General features: G+C 39.7%; 1 protein-coding gene across 25 annotated transcripts in view; it reads left to right on the forward strand.

Annotated features, from left to right (window-relative positions):
* The window catches only part of NRXN1 (neurexin 1), a 1,199,463-nt gene that overhangs the window by 698,835 nt on the left and 480,800 nt on the right, over positions 1–19,828 (forward strand). For 2 of the 25 annotated variants that reach the window (XM_081593729.1, XM_081593730.1), the window contains exon 1: positions 18,834–19,080. The exons of 21 other annotated variants lie outside the window; for them this stretch is intronic. In XM_081593729.1, coding sequence (XP_081449855.1) covers positions 18,834–19,080 — 247 coding nt within the window. Of the gene's footprint in view, positions 1–18,497; positions 19,081–19,828 lie in introns of those variants that run through there. 2 more of the 25 variants (XM_081593731.1, XM_081593728.1) reach the window with 2 other exon arrangements.

Here is a 19,828-nt window from a genome sequence, read left to right on the forward strand (position 1 = left end):
CCCTGGTAGCATGAATGGTCATAAGCTATTAGTTATCTGAATATACTAGACAGAGGTTGTTGCATGCTCTCTACCAGAAATATTACCTAAGGATAATATTAACTGGAAGTTTGAGTTTCATGACCTTCAACTCTATTCTTCTTTAGTTATAAAAATATTTTATAAATTACAGGTCTAGCAATAACTCTCCCAACTACATTTAGGAACATTTTGAGAATCTGATAAAATTATGGATCCTGTCTCCACAAAAATGCACAAACGCACACAAGCAATTTGCATACAAGTTTGAAGATTCTTGGTCCCCTTGAAGCTTATTCATACATCCCAGGAAAAGAATCTGATCTGTAATTTAATTAACTTTGCAATTCTGAGTGAATCGCTTAACCCATCTAGGCCACAGAATCTTCATAATTAAGGTGTAGTGAATAGAGATCTTTAATGTAGATAGATATTTACATTCTTACACACACACACGTATTTGATATTCTGTTGGAAAGCAATTCTTGAGTATAATACTCATCCTCAGTAGGAAAAAATGGAAATGGAAAGCAGGGGTCTTCCCACCACTTGAAAAATTGAATCCTAGAGATTAGAGGCAATAAATCCTCATGTCCCTGTTGGTTTGGACATAAACTTGTTCTCAAGTCTTGATTTCCAATTTTATCTTTTGTCTATTTGTGATAATAAAACAAGAGCACAGAAGGTGTGTGTGGGAGTTAGACCTGAGTGAAAGATGAGGAGTGTCTTGCAATAAAAGACAATTGGAAATCATGGGTGACTGGGTGAGTCCATCTTATAGCTCATTAACACTGCCTATAATTGGCAGAGATCATTGCTGAGTTTATCCCTATGAAGTAATTATACATACATACATATGCAAACCTATATGTACATATAGAAATGGAAATGATTTCCATTAAATCAATTTTAGGAGGAGAAATAGAGGCAAGCATTTCCCTATTATTACAGTACAGGTTTGTTGTATGCTAGCCCTTCATAGTATGGTCTATCTTCAATCCAAAAAAAGACAGCCTTTTTTTTAAATTTATTTTTTTTATTGAAGTATAGTTAAATTACAATGTTGTGTTAATTACTGCTGTAAAAGTGACTCAGTTATACATGTATATACATTATTTTTCATATTATTTTCAATTACGTTTTATCACAGGAAGACTGTCTTTAGTAATCTCAAAAATACCATAGGGGATAATTCGCAGTGTTAGTAAGTAAGTGTTGAACAAAGGAATTAAGTAGAAAAAATTCAAGTAGAAAATTCATTAGCACTTTTGAATTCCAGTTCATCCAAATAAAGGAGTTTTTGGAATAACCCTCCTTCTTTCCCTCCCAACTCTTTTTTCCATGTTCCTCTTCCTTCACTGTTGTCTTTTTCCTTCTTATCATAAACAATTATTTATGGTGCATTCTAGGAAGTGCCTAGTTTTATAGAAAAAAAATTTAAAGATACAAAGGACCATCTGGGCAAGACATCAGCCCTCAAGGCATTTACTATCTAGTGGCTGACAGAGGACACACTGAGAAAACCATTGTTTCTTTGTTTCTCATGAACACATATGGATGGACGTGCCAAGAAGCAATATCTCTACAGCAGCGCCAGACATTTGCAAGCACCTGCTCTATGCAAGACTTTGGGCTGGCAAGTATTTGTGACACTAGTGTCCAGTCATTTGTTACGAATGCAGATTCCTGAGCACAACCTCAGAAATTCAGTAAGTCCAGGGTGAAGTACAACTTTAAATCATGGTTTCACAGGAAAGTTCTGTGAGTAGTTGGCCAACTGTATTTTGAATGGAGACCTGTTTATGAAATGGAGAACCAGAAAAACATAAGACATAGACCCTACCCTGATGAAGCTAGAGTCTAGCTGGAGAGAGAGTCTGTGCTCACAGAGAAGAAGAGCTACCTGGTGGCTAAGGTCATGATAAATCGTGGCTGACATAGTGGAAGAAGTAGAAACTGAGGAGGGTCTTCAATAAATAGAATAAATACCTTTTATCAAGAGTATGTTTATCTTTGCCTGTTAGCTATGGCCATCATTCTTTTAATACCTTTCTTTTGGCCTTTTATCTGCATTCTCTAATTTGTTTAGTTCTTACATCAGAGCTCACCAAAATGAGTAGGAAGAAATACTGGCCAACACTTCTAGTAGCAACCTGTGGGAGCTGTGGGTCAGTGGTTATTTCAGTATCACCTCCAATAGAAATGCCAGTCTGCCTAAGATATGTGAGTGTTTGAAGCCATAGGAAATGTTGTAGGTGGGCGTTATAGTCAGAAATCACAAAGAACATCAAAAACTGGCTACTTTTTTCAGATTAAGCATACATAAGGTAGCTATGCATCAGTTCTACCAGAAAATGGAACACAAGTAACATTGTGCTATTAAATTTATTTGAGCCTATGTATTTGGGATTTTAGAATTTGTTTAACCTCCTGTAACATCTACCCAGGTGATCTGGTATGAAAAGATAAGAATTTGAGTCTAATTGAGCACTGATAAAACTCTTAATGCTTAAGATAAAATAGAACATGCATTGTTATTATACTTAGTCAGAAGTTGATAGTTTGGGTGGTACAGTCTAATTGCAACAGAGTCCAATGGAAATTTCATAGAAGATACATAATATAGTAAGATAATATGTGTTTGTTTGGTTTATTTCACAAGTGCCCTTTTACTTGTGTCTGCAGTTACCATGATTACTTCACCGTCCACATTTTTCTCAGATCATTTTGACCTTGCCCTTCTTTATTCTCCAGTAAGGTCTCATCTCTTCTCCTATTTTAGACTATTTATTTTGGGGCTTCCAAACTGGTGGCTCTGCATTCTCAGTTTCTTAGCATTAGAATTATTTTGTCTTACATGTATTACGGTACTTCCCTCCTGCACCCCTTCCTAAAGAACATGGAGTACCTTTCCTGGAACTAAGGACATATGATTGAAGATATATAAAATAATAATTATGTCTACTTTCCTCTGGATCATTACCTAGCTCCCCAAGAAGGTACTTGGAGATGAGGTGCTTGCCTAATGAGGGTGCAGCAGTATACATCAGAGGGTAGCCTTTGTGCTTCTTCTTGACAACTCTTGCATAAGATCCTACTTTCAGTTTCCTTGGTTGACGATTAGACCTAAAGCTCACTTTGTTATTTCTCTCAAGTTCCATTATTTCTTTAAGGACCTGCCCACAGGTAAGATCCCAAGACGGGGGAACACATCAGAAATTACCTTGTGGAAATGCAGATTAATCCCAAATTCCCACTTTCTGAAATGTTCTTTCTGAAATCTTCATTTATCTTAGTGCTATAATCTGCTTCTTTATTAATCTGTTTTCATCTATTGGCTCTTTCTCTAGCTGCAAAGTCGATGAAACATACCTATCAGATGGTAAAGAATCTGCCTGCAATGCAGGAAACCCAGGTTCAATCCCTCGGTCAGGAAGACCCCTGGAGAAGGGAATGGCTACCCACTCCAGTATTCCTGCCTGGAAAATCGCATGGACAGAGGAACCTGGCTACAGTCCATGGGGTTGCAAAGAGTTGGACATGACTGAGTGACTAACACTTTCACTTCACTTTCATGGCTTTTCTGAGCATCTGGTCATTCCGTTTGTCAACGTGTCTTTTAAAATAAGGAACTCAGCATGTCAAACCATATTCCATATGTGTTTTATGTAAAGTGTGGAAAAAAAGAACTACATCCTTCAATTAAATTCATGCTGTTTTTTATAACAGTTGCATCATACTGTTGTCTGTGATTACTTTTTTGTTCGGTGAAAATCTCATAGTACTTTTTTAAACTAAGAACTACAGAATCAGGTTTCCCTCATCCTGTGCTTGTGCTACTGATTTTTCTCAAAGCTACATGCAAGATTTTACATTTATGCATGCTAATTTTCCCTACTCTGAAGCATATGGTAGTCTGTTGAAGAGGATGTCCTGCCAGTTGAAATGTATTTTATGAGCTCTACAATAATTAAAACAATCTTCACTCCTCTATGGACAATCTAGACTCTTCCTAGATAAATTTAATTTTTATTTGCATAAATAATATGTACACAGAAGAAGAACAAAACCCAGCTGTAAATTCTTATCTAGGACTTTAAGGACTGTAGAAAGCAATGACAAAGACATTCTTTAGTAGGTGATACAATTATTGATCTTGTGCCACAGTGGTTTTCTGGCCGCCCAAGTCAACAACTTGTTGTTTCTATGCATTTAATCATGGTGTGGTGCCCAAGAGTTAGGGCAATTGAAACTCTTTAGTCAGACAGGTAATTGCATATGTACATCAAAGTTAATAGTGGCCTTCTAGAATGATAGAATATTAAATGCAAGGGAATTGTTTGGATCAATATTTGTTTCTTGAAAATTTTACAAACAGCATTTGCCAAATAGGTGGTAAGCACCTGGTCAATAAGCATGTCTGAACTGCTTTGAAACCCTTTGAGTATGAAACTATATTAGCTGAAGGAAGACCCATTCAGTTCCATTTCAATCCTATCTACAGGGCAGTTTCTATAAGTCAAGGTACATATTAGCCTTTTATGGACTTCAAGAGAGGACTGGGATGAGCCCAGTTCAAGATAAGGAGGCAGTAAGCCCAAAGACTCCTTTCCTCAACTAGAACCAAACCACCCAGTGTTTCTTTCTGGGTGAGATCAGGGCCTGGTACACATCCTGCTACAGAGCAGGTACTCAGTAAGTATTTGTTCAATCAATAAATTATTTGATACTTTAAGGAATAAATGGACAAATAAATGTATATCAGCTGCACCTACTCACATTTAGGTATACTGACTGGGAAGATGAGTGGGCTTAAGCCCGCTTCAGAGACTTCCTGATTGAGAATATGTCTTTGGCAGGTTCTAGTTTCTTATTTCTAGAAAATAGAATGTTCTCTTCCTTTTCCCTGGCATGCTTAGGAAGGACAAAGAGAGAACACTTCCCTTCGGGCCCAAAACGTTCTTTACTCGGAGTCATTTTCTTCTTGTTCAAGGGCCTTAGATAGCCTTATTTCTCAATTATTATCTCTAATAGGCCCCTGTATTAAAGCAACTACCTTTCTAAAATGCATGTGGTTCTGGAGGAACCCAAAGCATATCCTGACCCGTTAAAATCACAGTTCTGGACAGTATGTTATTGACTTTCCTTAAGAATAAATGTCACTCTGAGTCCAACATGGCTAACCAACTCATCTAAATAATCCTCCTTACCAGAAATTAGTTATATATTAGTTATGTGTTTACTTCCCCAAACTGATAACCTGACTTACACTGATTTAAACAGAAGATCATTTAGTTTTCATATTTAATAAGAAGCTCAGAAGTAGGTGAGGTAGGGCTAGTATAACTCCAGTAGAATAATGTCAAGTATTTAGACTCCTTCTTACTTCTCCATCCTTAGAATATGATTTTGACCTCATGGTTTCAGAATGGGTATCTTCCATAAGCAGTGATTCTGCATTTTGGACAAAAGGAATAAGATTTTGTGGCACAAAGGATGAAAGGACATGCTGTCCAAGTCTGTCTTTGTAGAAAACCTTTCCCAAGAACTTCCATTTATATTCCCTCAAGATTAACGGGGTCACAAGGACACTCTACCGGGAAGTTTGGGAAAGCCAGTTTCTTAATGGGATATATTGCCGTTCTATGTACTTTATTCCTCCCTACTCCCCGAAAACAGGTCATTCAATTTGCCAGGAAGATGGCAGAGTAGATAATGAGTACAAATTAGGAGTATCTGCTACAACTGCCTTTCTAAACTTGATCTATGATCCAAGGACTGGGCTGCCCCTAAAAACTACAGGGACTAAAGTTATTGAATTTTAAAGTGATCTTGGTATTCCTATATAAATACTACCCAGTAAGTCATAAGAAACTATTGGGCTCTTTAGAACCAGATCTGAGTCTTATTATAGTATTTTTGTGCTATGTTTTTTAATCTGGAAAATTGTAAACTATTTTCCATTCCTTGACCTGTTAGTAATCCAACTCTTGATTTTTTCTTTAATTCCCAATTTTGGAAACCCAGTGGATTCAAACTTCATTTGCCCAACTAACCTGTTTTTAATCTATTACTGGATTGGGGGATTTTTACTGGGTAAAAATAATATCATTTATTGCTCCAAATTCTGCTTATCTCAGCCACACTGGACAATTTCAAACTTCTTCTAAGACTGTATGATTGTTAACAGTCAAATTTTATCCTATTGGATTGTAGATCTGTACTCTTCTAATTTGATTTCTGTATATAGTTCCTTATTCCCTTTAATTTTCACAAATAATTCCCAAGTTTATACAGTAGATTATTCCACTAAGTTAGAAAATATCACTCCAGTTATATATAAAACAAGAAATATCTATGTTAATATACTTGTTCTCTTGCTTTTAATGTCTCTATAAGCTATTGAGTTCAAAACTGCCTTAGCATCACTATTTTGACAAAGTGGTAAAAAAGCATGGTTAAAATAAAAGCTAGAGCTTTGTTTACTATTCATCCACCATGCTTCAGGTGTCTGTTAATAGTATGAAATGTAGGATTCTAGGCAAACTGGGTAACTGAGGAATATGTTGAGATAAAAAATAAGGTTTTGTCACAACCCTACTATTTAGCTATGGGAAATTTCTGTTTTTAATTATCTGATCTAACAGTCTTCAGCATAGGAAAAGTGCAGCTTCCTTAAACATGACTCATAAGCAATAAACCTTTAAAAAAATGGCTGTGAAAACGACCTCATGGTTTTACTTCCCCTTTTATACATATAACTGTTGTTTGCCTCTATTAAGACTATGCCCTACTCCTCCTTGAATGTAAAAGCATTTTAAAGTGATTAAGATTTTCACATGATATTCAAGAGCACAGTTTTATGCTTCAAATTTTCTCAAATCTGAACGCAGTACTGACTGATGGCAGTAGTTATAGTTGTGAATCCAAAAAGGAAAGCAAACATTTGCTGAAACTTACATAGTTTTTAATTTTGCAATGCTAGCAAATGTGAGCTGCTTCAAAATAAAAATCACCTATATTTTCCCTAAAGAATAAAAGAAAAAAGCCTCACATATCAGTTCGAAGTCTTCCTTGTTAAGCTAATTATCTTTAGCTTGTGTTGTGGTTTAGTTTATTATTATTATTTTATATGCTGTGTGAAGGTTTGCTCAAGGCTGTAAATATAAATGAGGGCTTTTTAAAATCTGTTTTATTGATTGGCTGAGAGGGTTTGTGTTTGGGGATCTCGTGCAGTTTCTCTAGAGACTATGTAAATTGAAAAAAAATCAGTATCACTTGAAAAAATAACCAAAACTGTGATTTAACAGTACAAAAGAGGGTACTGTCTAATCCCTCAAGTAGGAAATTGCTTTCCTTCATGACCTGTTGCTTTCATACTGTTTCTGGCTCTTACTGCTGAAGGAGAAAAGACTCACCTTTTCTCTTTTACTATGTCTGTTTTCTAGCCTCTGAAAGGTCTGGCAGTAAATAATCATTGAAATGAGTAAATTTTAATAATAGTAGTAAAGTATATGACTCATAAGATCTGCAAGTCTCATTTGGACAACCGTGATTACTGTTCCAAGATAGGAGATAATATTTTATGGGAACCTGGAATGAGAAATTAAGAATTTGGCTTACTGCAGCAATGAGGATGTGACTTCTCTGTGGCTTGTCTACATGGTACTAGATGGAATGAGATAGCACATGATTCCAAACTGATGAATTTCTGAAGTAGTCAGGTATTTCTGCATTATACTTTGATTTTTCTTGCCAATAAGAAAGGATACAGATTATGTTTGCAGCTGATCTTCCATTGACCATTGCAGTGTTCAATCAGAATTTAATCTGCTGTTTGCTATGCTAGGAAGTAGCATTATTTTAAAGCAAACCACTGTGAATTGGACTAACACCACTCCATTCTCAATGTCTGGCTCCTAAATTTCATTAATGAGTGGCATTTTACATTGCACAGAAAACTGCACACTATTATATAGTTCCATTCTTAAAAAATTAGAACAGCAAATCTGGTTTTAATTATTTAAGGGTAATGGTTGATAAGACATTTCTTCTTTCCATTTGGATGTGAAACATTTGCTCAAGTCTAGAAATGTTTCTTGTATCTCTTTGATTAGGCGCCTAAAGCAATCTGAGGGTAAACTAGTTCATTTGAAAATAATATACAAGGTAGTCATCATATATGCATTTAAAAAATTACCAGATATGCTTTGTTTTAATACCTATCATGTGTTAAATAGTGAAGATGACACCATATGCCTAATGAAATCTTCATTAGGAAGACATTAGTAGATTAATTCCACTTGCTGGGTGGTTTATGTTATTTAGAATGCAATAAGGTAAGTTCATTAGTTTGCAGACTTAGTGTTTTCTACTGTACCTCAACACAACTAGGAACAATTCCACAGAGGTCCACAGATCTACTAACACCTGTCAAGATAAACACAGAAATCTCTGGGGGAATCATCTCAGCAACAAAACAGAGAAAAGCTGAGGAAAGTAATTCTTTCATGAGAGAAAAAGAAGACAGTTGAAAAAAAAAACTGATTAATGATTTTTAGAAATGTCTCTCAGAGGTCATATATTTTTATACAAGTATCAAAAATATATTCTATATTTTAAGAATAAATATTTTGAAAAATTACTACACATTTGGAAATAAATATAAATATCCTAAGAGATTCAAATGGAATGATCATTCAATCTGAATTGAGCCACTGGAAGTTTTCCCAAAACCTATAGCTAAGTCTCTCATCCATCCCAGAACAGGTATATTGGATTATAAGTTCTGCTATAGTGATATTATTTGAATAGTTATAGTTAAAATGCTGCCAGTATTTCCATTATAAAACCCTATTTTCAAGGATTTATAAGTTGGCTATAAATGATTGCTTGGCAATTCAACTTGGCAGCAAGCAACTTTGCTTAGTGGTATTTTATTTTCCTTTTACATAGAAGAGGAAAGACAGACATCTGTATACAACATGAGTAGGAAAATGACAATGAATTCCATTATTCTTCATAACCAATTTATCATTCAAACTGAAGTTTAACCTAAATTTCTTACATATTTTAGGCATTGAACAAGCTCATCAAAAGCCTGCAAGGATAAATTGAAGAGGGTTTGTTTCATTTCTTTTGTTTTTGGGTTTGTAAGGAGTTTTTTAAACTCCTACATACAGAGATACATTTAATCTGTTATTTTGATATTCCATTCATTCAGCACAATGATAGTATAAATATCCTATTACATACCTCAGGCATTTTTTTTTTTTAGGTATTTGTGATAGTCTATACTTGAGAGTCTAGCAAATAACTGAGAGAGTTCAGAAAAATTTCCAACAATTTTGTAGAAGAATAAATGAGCTATTAAACAGACATAGGAAGGAGAAAAGATAATCTTTTTACAGAGACAATTGCATGAGCAGTGGCAAAAGAAGTGAAAAAAATATAGCGTGTTTAAGGAAGAGAAGTTCATGTGGCTGGAGCCTAGGATGTTTGTGGGGGAAGTGGCAGAAGTTGAGATAAAAATAAGACAGAGGCAGGATGGAGGCAAATTTTGAAGGGCTTAATATGCCATAGTAAAGAACTTTGAAATCCCTGGAACACCGATCTTTGTAGTGGGATAATCACACTAACTAAACTGTAGTGCTAACTTCAAAATATCACTCTTACAAAGTGTGCAATCTATTTGTCCTGAATTGGATGAAGATTAGATTATAGATCCCAGACAAACCTATTTAGAGATTCAGTTCAAATTGCATGATTAAATTCTTTTCAGTGAATTCAAATGGCAACATATGCTCCAGAACATATATCCATAAAGCTACATCAGATTGGTTTATGCTCCGAGTACTCCAGCGTTCAGGAAAATGAACTCATGGTATGGGTATGATGTCTGGTTCTAGATTTGAATATCTCTATTTACTAAGAAGTTTGCAGATTATATCTCAGTTTTTATATCACCCTAACTTGCCTTATAGTCGTCCTTAACTCTAGTTCCATTCTCAACAATCCCACGTTGCTTTCTTCTGCAGTGATGCATGTATATGACAGACTGTGCCACCGCTGATGCAGGTGACAGCTCCCAGGTTGTCAGTTTTTGTCACTGATCTTTCCTGTAGCTGATGCTGGTCACACTGAAAACTCAAAATGCCAGGACCTGAAAGGGACTACTTTTTTTCTTTTCTTTTTTTAATGGTACCTGACTATTTGGATGGTTAGGTTTTATATGGAAACAAGCATTCTCACCTGCATAAGGCCACATGGCTAATAAGTTAGTAAAGTCAGATTCAGAGTGTAAAGTCACGCAGTCAGTCCTGTAAGAACTCAGTCCTGCCTCTAGCCACTGGCTAGGCTAACTGAAGAAGAGCTCAAATTCAAAAGATGAGAGAGAAAAGAAAACAGTTTTTTCTAAGCAGAATGAAAGGAGTTTATAGTTACATGGTGTGAAATGAGAACATCTAGGTTTATAAGGTAGACATCTTGAAGTCTTTAAAGAATGCTTTAAAGAAGAGATCTGGGAACAGCACTGCTGTCTATGTTTAGAGTACACAGCCAGAGAGGCGAGGTTATTGGTAAGGAGCTTAATTAGAAAGCCCTCCCGGTGTTGGTTAATAAAACCCATGTTAAAGACTTTGACATTCAGACAGAACAGTGGTTCTGAAAATCTAGTTCCCCTGGGCCAGGAGTATGAGCATTACCTGGGAACTTGTTAAAAATGTAAATTATCAGGCCACTGTACAGATCAAGGGAATCAAAAGCAAAGCAATCTATGATTTAATAAGCCGTTCTAGTGATTCTCAGACACACTAAAGTTTGAGCATCACAGTTTTAGAGAAGCAGAATCGTGGAGGTGGCTGAACTTGACTGAGTGGGAAGAGTCTGAAATTGGGCTAAATTAAAAATACTGTTACAGCTCATTATTGGTACGTCTTTAGTAACTATCTAAAATATGTACACGTGAGTAAGTGGCAGTAACTTATATTTAGTGCTTAATATATTTTAGAGGCTGTTCTATTTCATTACACAGTGTTATAATCATTTTACAGACAAGGAAATGGGGGAAAGGGTCCATTAAACCCAGTGTAAGATGGGTAATAATCACAGACTCAGATTCAAACCCATAGTCCGGGCACTCAAGCCACGTATTCTTCCTCTACACTATGAATGCAGTCACATCAGATGGCATGAACCTAGGGAAGAGTTTGTCAGCAACACAACTTCATTTAAATAACTATACAAACAATATAAGATGCTAGTGATTGAAAGTATATGATTGGTTGTTGCCAAAGTAATGCCCACAACACTTAAAGAGGCAGTTGATAATGAAATGTCTATGACCCAGCCTTGGTGCTTAGGCAATGAATTTTATGTCAGATGTCAAAATTAAGTTTTAATTTAAAAGGGCAAGAGAAAAGGTTCAGTTCAGTTCAGTTCAGTGGCTCAGTCATGTCCGACTCTTTGCGACCCCATGAATCGCAGCATGCCAGGCCTCCCTGTCATTACCAACTCCCAGAGTTTACCCAAATCCATGTCCATTGAGTTGGTGATGCCATCCAACCATCTCATCCTCTGTCGTCCCCTTCTCCTCCTGCCCCAATCATTCCTAGCATTAGGGTCTTTTCCAATGAGTCAACTCTTCGCATGAGGTGGCCAAAGTATTGGAGTTTCAGCTTCAACATCAGTCTTTCCAATGAACACCCAGGACTGATCTCCTTTAGGATGGACTGGTTGGATCTCCTTGCAGTCCAAGGGACTCTCAAGAGTCTTGTCCAACACCACAGTTCAAAAGCATCAATTCTTCAGTGCTTAGGTTTCTTTATAGTCCAACTCTCATATCCATACATGACTACTGGGAAAACCATAGTCTTGACTAGATGGACCTTTGTTGGCAAAGTAATGTCTCTGCTTTTAAATATGCTGTCTAGGTTGGTCATAATCTTCCTTCCAAGGAGTAAGTGTCTTTTAATTTCATGGCTGTGGTCACCATCAGCAGTGATTTTGGAGCCCAAAAAAATAAAGTCTGACACTGTTTCCACTGTTTCCCCATCTATTTCCCATGAAGTGATGGGACCAGATGCCATGATCTTAGTTTTCTGAACGTTGAGCTTTAAGCGAACTTTTTTACTCTCCTCTTTCACCTTCATCAAGAGGCTCTTTAGTTCTTCTTCGCTTTCTGTCATAAGGGTGGTATCATCTGCATATCTGAGGTTATTGATATTCCTCCCAGCAATCTTGATCCCAGCTTGTGTTTCTTCCAGCCCAGTGTTTCTCATGATGTACTCTGCATATAAGTTAAATAAGCAGGGTGACAATATACAGCCTTGACGGACTCCTTTTCCTATTTGAAACCAGTCTGTTGTTCCATGTCCAGTTCGAACTGTTGCTTCCTGATCTGCATACAGGTTTCTCAAGAGACAGGTCAGATGCTCTGGTATTCCCATCTCTTTCAGAATTTTCCACAGTTTATTGTGATCCACACAGTCAAAGGCTTTGGCATGGTCAATAAAGCAGAGGTAGATGTTGTTCTGGAATTCTCTTGCTTTTTCGATGATCCAGCAGATGTTGGCAATTTGATCTCTGGTTCCTCTGCCTTTTCTAAAACCAGCTTGAGAAAAGGTAGGGAACATAAAATATTTCAGGCCTAAACACACTAAGTGTGATTGAATAAATCGATTCATATTTCACAAATCAAACCACAGGCTTTAACTTATTTTGAGTAAACTGGGCATCATGCTGTCTCATGCTGGGTTCCTGCTACTCTCCCTCATTTGGTATATCAGTGTGGAGGTTCTAGGTACATGGACTGAATTCACCAATCTACATCTATGATTAGACTATGGGTGGTGGGAGATGAAAGTGCACTTCCAGATAAGTAAACACATCATAAGTATATCTGAATTTTTGGTATCATTATTACTTTTATGGACCTCAACTTTATCATCTGAAGAGGTTGAACTACAAGATTTCCAGGGATGCTTTTAGTCCTGGCATGTTTTCTTCCTTCCTCCCTCCCTTCCCCCACTCTTTCATTCATTCTCTTTCTGCCTCCCTTCCTCCTTCTTGCCTTCCTTTCTTTTTTTTTTTCCTTTGTCTCTTCTCTCTTTCCCTGATGTTTTATCAGAACACTTTTAGGGACCTGCAATAACCCACAAAGGTAACAGGATCAGAGGTTTGTCTTTACAACTTCACAGATAGCATCCTCTCCTGGGTCTCCCCCTCTTTACTGTCTCTCAATCCCCACCCAGAAATGCAGGTAGATGGATACATGGTTCTCTTTGCCTTTCTTGTGCTGACATCAGTAGAAATGCAAAATGCATGACTGATACTCTCCTCGTTTTTAATTTTTAAAAGATTGGCGCTGCCTGTGGGTTTTAATATACTTCCTCTCTGCTGTTTTAGTGTCTACTTTTCTATTTTAAAAGCTTAATACTGAGCTGTAACCATTTCCAATTAAGTTTTAAGAAAACTACAAAAAGGTTGAAAGTGTCTGCCTGACAACCATCCTGCTTCTTGAGGCGGAAGGGTTGATTTTAGGAATAGAAAAAAATAGTTTGAAGTAACCTGTCCTTTTCCATTTATGTGCACACTCCTGCTTCTACACACTCTTCTCTTTCTCCATATATTTCCTTTCTTTTCTCCCTTCAGCTTTCAATCCCATCTCCCATTTCTTCACACTAAATCACCTGCCTTCTTGTCCACTGTGAATCATTGGCTATGAATGAATCTAGAATAGCCTCCCATTTATAGATGTTAGATTCTCTTGGTAGATCTTGGTACATAAGGTGGTCAGAAGCAGGGGAGGTTGAACCAGTTTTCCAAGCATTCCCACAGGTCCTAGTGGATTTAAGATGCAGACCAACTTTTGCTACAGAAGCAGACATTTATTACTAAGTAGGTACAAAATCTTATAGCCTGTTATGGAAGCTTGATGAAGTTCCAACTCCTGGTTCTTTTAAGCACCACCCCCCACAAATGTCTTGCAAATAGAATTTCTTGAAGCAAATATGGCAGTATTTCAGTGGTAGCATTCAGATCCTCGTCTGTTAGAATTAAGCGATTAAGGTTTGTTAGGGATCAGTGAGCACTGGTTTCATATCGTTTTGTGATGACTAAATGAACTCACTCTTACATCTCTCAGAGTTGTGACAGTTACAAGGGTGTTAGTGCTTATTATTACTAATATTATGGCACTATTTCTTACAGTAAAGGGTGAAAGGTCTCTTAGATTCGCTTACTCTTCAAATAGAAGCAAACCATGTTCATAAAAATTTTGGCCAGTCCACATATCTTGAATGTTAATGACTTCACCAAAGACAACCCATTCTTAACCTCCATTAACAAAATGACAAGCCATTTATGTCATTAATGATAACCTGTTTCCAACATATATTCCAATTAATGAGCAAAGCCATATCATGATTGGAGATGATGATAACTCAAGCCTTCTAGAAGCCCCCTCTGACTTCTGTGGTTCTGGCTGAAACATTAGAGCATGCATTGCTGGTGAAAGCAACCAATTCTCCTGAGACACAGAACAGTACTAACACACATTTATATCACATTATCCATGCTGAAATATTTAAGAGTAAATTACAGGCAGCCAAGCACTGTGTCTCCTCCAAACAGTTGTTTACTCACATGAGAACATATGTCAGCACTGCCTCAGTTTCCTTTAAATACACTTCCAGCCTCAGGAATGGACCAGCTGAAGAGACATCAAGAGTAAGCACAAGCTTTATTTGCTTCGTCCATATTAGGCCTGAGTTTGCTCACAAGACTTTTCTCCACTCTCTAGATAGAATTGCTCCTTGTTCCACCAAATTACAGTCATTTATAACAAATACTGCAGCATCTGTATCACAGAATCCATCCCAGAACCTCCTAAGTATTGCAAAGGTGCCTCAGACAGCTACAATGTCTTCTTTCAAGGCAGTTGTAAATATTTCCTCTTAAGCCCTTGAGACTCCAGTAAAACTGAGATTCCTGGCCTATGCCTTCCCTAACCCCACCTTCATCTCCCAAGGCCTGAGACAATGTAAGATAGTCAGGGGAGTCTTTTGTTCATTGAATGCTCTTGGAAAGGTTTATCAAAATCTTCTACACTTACTCTATTCCTATTTCTTTCGTTTATGCAAATCAATTCCCAAATTTCACTCCCTCCTTCTTTTTAATTCAAGAAAATCAATTGCTGTTATTCACGGGTGTGACCTCACCTCTGCAATAAAATTTATAACCCCAAATCAGTACTCATGGCACCAAGGTGATCCTTAACAGACATGCACAGAGTGGCAAAACATTTGAGTCCTCAACACCCACCTTCCCAGTTGAGGTCAAACAAGGCAACATTCTGCCTTCAAGTTTCAGCTTATATTGTAAACAAATGTCCTTTGTGTGGTCTATTTAGTACCATATTTTTCACAATTCTGTTCTTTTTGTTGGTGACTTTGCTGTTTAAAACAGTCCCTAAACATAATGCTGAAGTGCTGTTTAATGTTCCTGAGCACAAGAAAGCCATGTCTTATGGAGAAAATAAGTATGTTAGAGAAGCTTCATTCAGGCTTAAGTTATAGTGATCTTGGCTGTGAATTCAGTGTTAATGAATTGACTATGTGTGTGTGTGTGTGTGTATATATATATATATATATATATATATATATATATATTCAGTAAAGACGTCTTTAAGCAGAAAACACATAAAATAAGGTTATACATCAAACTGTTGATGAAAATACTGTGACCAGAGACCTGTAGGAACCTAACCCACAGGAGCAATGGTTTGGTATTCCCTAAGTCAGTGTTCATAGTCACTTTTTGGACCATAACTTCTGTAAATAACGACAATTGATTATATGCATTAAGAGATAAATTTTCATTTCACAAATGTCGGGCACTAAAGGGAGTACAAATGAAGATTTGTCTCCTCTCCCCCTCAGGAATCTGCCATCTAGTTAGGAAGGGAAGGACAGATCATCACCCTTAACCAGGCTATCAGAGAACAATGCAATGCTCTACACATCTATAGATGGAAGGGAACCAGATGAATGAGGTAGGCCCATCAGCTCCAATGTTCGACCTCTATAGAAGGAGAGGCATACTGCCTGTACCCTGTGGAGTGTTTGATATATTTTAAAGCCCTCTCTCATTAAATATTACATTATACCCTTCCTGCCCTGTGGGATTGTTAGGAAAGACAGGGACGTGACTGTTTTATAAAGGAAATCACAGAGCCTTGGGGAGACGCTAGGTTGCTAATGTGAGATAACCGGTATTTTAAATGGCAGAGCCAAGAAGGCAGCCCAGGTTTCCCATCTCCTAAATCAGTTCTCTTCATTTTTCTTTTTGAAGCTTACTGGATGTTTTAAAAATGGATATTTACAATCTAGTGAATTAAAACCTACACGCTAAAAAGTAGCAAAATGAGGAGAAAATGGCTTGGGGATAAGGATGGGAACAGGACAAGACACAGTGGAAAGTGCTGGATTTGGGTTCTCTTGATCTTTGAGCAGTTGTGGTAAGTTGGGAGACATGGTGTATTTAAGTAGATAAAAGCACCTTCACTAGCCCGACTAAGCTATTTCAATTAGTGAACTACTGAAGTATTACATTTTCAGTAAAATAAGGCAAACTTTTGCCAAGGATGTGAGATGGTGGAATGCTACCCATTTGATTAGGCAATCCCTGTACCCTGGTAACATAGTGACCATCAGAGTCCCAGGATTGACTCTGAATGAACTAGGAAGCAGTATATACATCTAAATGGCCAATTGGTGGGTGGATGATTTGTATCAAATCCTCCTAGAACTCCTTTTTCAATACATGATTTTGTTGGGATAAGGGATTATATAGACAGTAAGTAGCCTGTGAGAGGTAGTGCTTATTCAGAGTTGTTTTCTTTTGTCTTTAAATAGGAATAAAAACAAAAAAATGTCCAGTCACCAGTCATGCCATAGTTTTTACCTTCTTTTAGAAACCAGGGAACTGTTTTTATCATACTTCCATATCCTGTCTACTAGCCTTCAGTGACTGTGGTCGTCCTGGCTCAGTCTACTTGCCATCCAAGATTTTTACTCTCAGGCGTGTGTTGACTTTTCCAGGACACATGGCTTCAGGTTAAAGATTCTTCATTTCACCAATAGAATATAATGTCCTCTCTTCCTTAGGGGCACTAGATTAAGAAATTTTTATTTCCTGATTTATTGGTGTTATTTTCCTTATGAAACATGATAATAGAAAAGCAGAACTCCACCCATATAAAAGATTATCATAACTGTGCTTCTACAGAGATCTTGGGGGATCTTTAGGTTTTAGCACCCTAAAATGTTGGACCAAAACACAAGCAATCTCATTCATACTGTTTCTCTCTTCTGTCGTCCTTTCTCAGCTGTCTCCTTTCTCTCTTTCATTCTCTTTCTGTCTCTTCCTCAACGGCCAGATTTACTCATTCCTTTTCCTCCTTGTGTAGTTTGGATCCCTGCACTTCTACTGCCTTTTATGAGATATGATATTGTAGTTGGAACCAGGGCTCTTTGTTATGAGTAATATGTGTAATTAACAGATCATCAAAACTGATGCTTGAGTAGATGGTGTCAAGCCATATTTAGCAGATTCGGTTTGAACACCTGGCAGAACAAGTTTGGTCCAATAAAAAGAGCCGAATTCTTTCTCTTTTAAGAGCTCTCAAGACACTGGTTACATCTAAACCATAGGGGTAGGGGAAGGGTGCCATTTGCCGTTGTAATTCAGACGGCAGGATCACCTGGTAGAGGAAGGAGAGTTGCCTTTTAGGTGTTCCCCGCATCGCGGTACACGTGTCCCTTTGATGTGTGGAGAATGCTTGACAGAGGCAAAGCAGGGCGATTTTTGTGGGAAGCAAGACCAGCCTCCCTCGTTACATAGGCTCGTCCTCTGCATTGCATCCGAGCTTCAGTGATTTGCTGTTTGGAGACTGCAGATTTGCATAGAGCCCCTCGCTTCGCCAGCTTGTGTGGTTTTTCTTTTCTTATTTTTTCTTTTTCTTTTGCTTCACCCCCCCACCCCCGCCCCACTCCTTTGTCTGCTTCTGCTTTTCCCCAGCTCTCTTTCCCCCGTTCGATCCCTGCTTCTTTCATAAGGGTGCACTCTTCCCTCTGAACCCCTTGCCGGGCGTAAGTGTCAGGAGGCAGCGGACGCGGAGATTGCCTCGGGAGCAGGCGATGCGCGCCGCTGCTCCGCGCGCTGCCCAGGGGAGGCTGGCGCGAGCGGGCGAGCCGGCCCGGGCTGAATGGAGCGAAGGGGCGCCTGGAGTCCATGGGGTCTGCTTCTCCCTTGAAAGGAGGTTGGGCCGGCGAAGTGGCCTCCTCGGTTCCCACACACAACGCTAAATGGATTTACCTAGTGGATTCGCGGTGGATGGCTGTCATGTAGAAGTGAGGACCCTCCGGGAGGAGCTTTAAACAATTTCCCCGCTCCCCACCCCCCGGCACGCACTCGCCCGAAACTCTTTGGGAGTATCTTTCGAGAACCTGGAGCCCTGGAAATCTGGGAGCAGCCGCCCGCTCCACGCTTGCTGTTCCCCGGGACTGCCTTTCCGGACAAGCCCCTATCAGCTGCATTCGCCTCGGCTATGTTTCGGATTCTTTGGGGTGCAAGGCACGGCGGACTCCAGGACCCCGAGAAGACTGTCCGAAGGAGGGAGAGGATGGGTGCCCTGGCGCGGTGAGGCGGCCGGCCCTGCAGCCCACCCTGAGCTGCCCGCTCCCCAGCGCCCTCTCCCCTCCCCGCGCCCCAAACTTTGCCTCCCGCGGCGGCTGCCCCTCGGCGGGCGCCCCGCCATGTACCAGAGGATGCTCCGGTGCGGCGCCGAGCTGGGTTCGCCTGGAGGTGGCGGCGGCGGCGGCGCGGGGGGGCGCCTGGCCCTGCTCTGGATAGTCCCGCTCACCCTCAGCGGCCTCCTAGGAGTGGCTTGGGGGGCGTCCAGTTTGGGAGCGCACCACATCCACCATTTCCATGGCAGCAGCAAGCATCATTCAGTGCCTATTGCAATCTACAGGTCACCGGCATCCTTGCGAGGCGGACACGGTGGGTCTGTGATGCCAAGTTCTCGCGGGCTACTCCCTCGCTCCCCCCTTTCAACCCTGCACTGGCTTCTCGGCCCTTAAGGCTCAGGAGAAATGGGAGCGCCAGAGAGGGAGGTGCATTTGGGTGTGTTTGGTGGGAGCCACTTATCTCTTTGAAGACAATAGAAAGGGGTTGGAGGAAGGCGTCGCGGGTGTTTGTGGTGAGGGGTGGGAGGGGCGTTTCTTGTCGGGGGGTGTCGGGAGAGAGATGTGGGCACCTATTAAAGGACCATCCCTGGTCGGGCGCCTGGGCCCCGCGGGAAGGGGGCGTTACTAGCGAGAAGGTCACTCGGTGTGGCCGAATAGGGGACCGAGCTCTGCCCGGGGACCTGAGCTCCCGAGAGCGGAGCGCTCTGCCGAACCTTTTGTCTGTGCTGTGTGCTGCCCCACCTCCTGCCCATTTTCCCTGGTCTGGGGGAGGGAAAGGTTCCAGCCCGCACATTCCTCCAAAGAGTACCCAGACTGCAGTGATGGTGGCAGGTCCCGGGACTCACTCAACAGGAGGCTATTTCCACTTGTCCCCACCTCTTCCCTTAATTGGAGAAGGTAGGAGGGTGATGGAGGCACCCTCTCTTATGATTGCCAGCCCCTACCCAGGTTAGAGAGGACCTCTGAACCTCATCCGCTTTCCCTCATCCCTCACACTTACACGCTTCTTTTTGGGTCATGTCTGAAGGCTGTTGGGATAAGGGAGGTCCTGTGTCCTTCTT

This window comes from Giraffa tippelskirchi, chromosome 4 (genome assembly GCF_054371585.1).
Source record: "Giraffa tippelskirchi isolate mGirTip1 chromosome 4, T2T-mGirTip1v1.2.pri, whole genome shotgun sequence".
Lineage (NCBI taxonomy): Eukaryota > Metazoa > Chordata > Mammalia > Artiodactyla > Giraffidae > Giraffa > Giraffa tippelskirchi.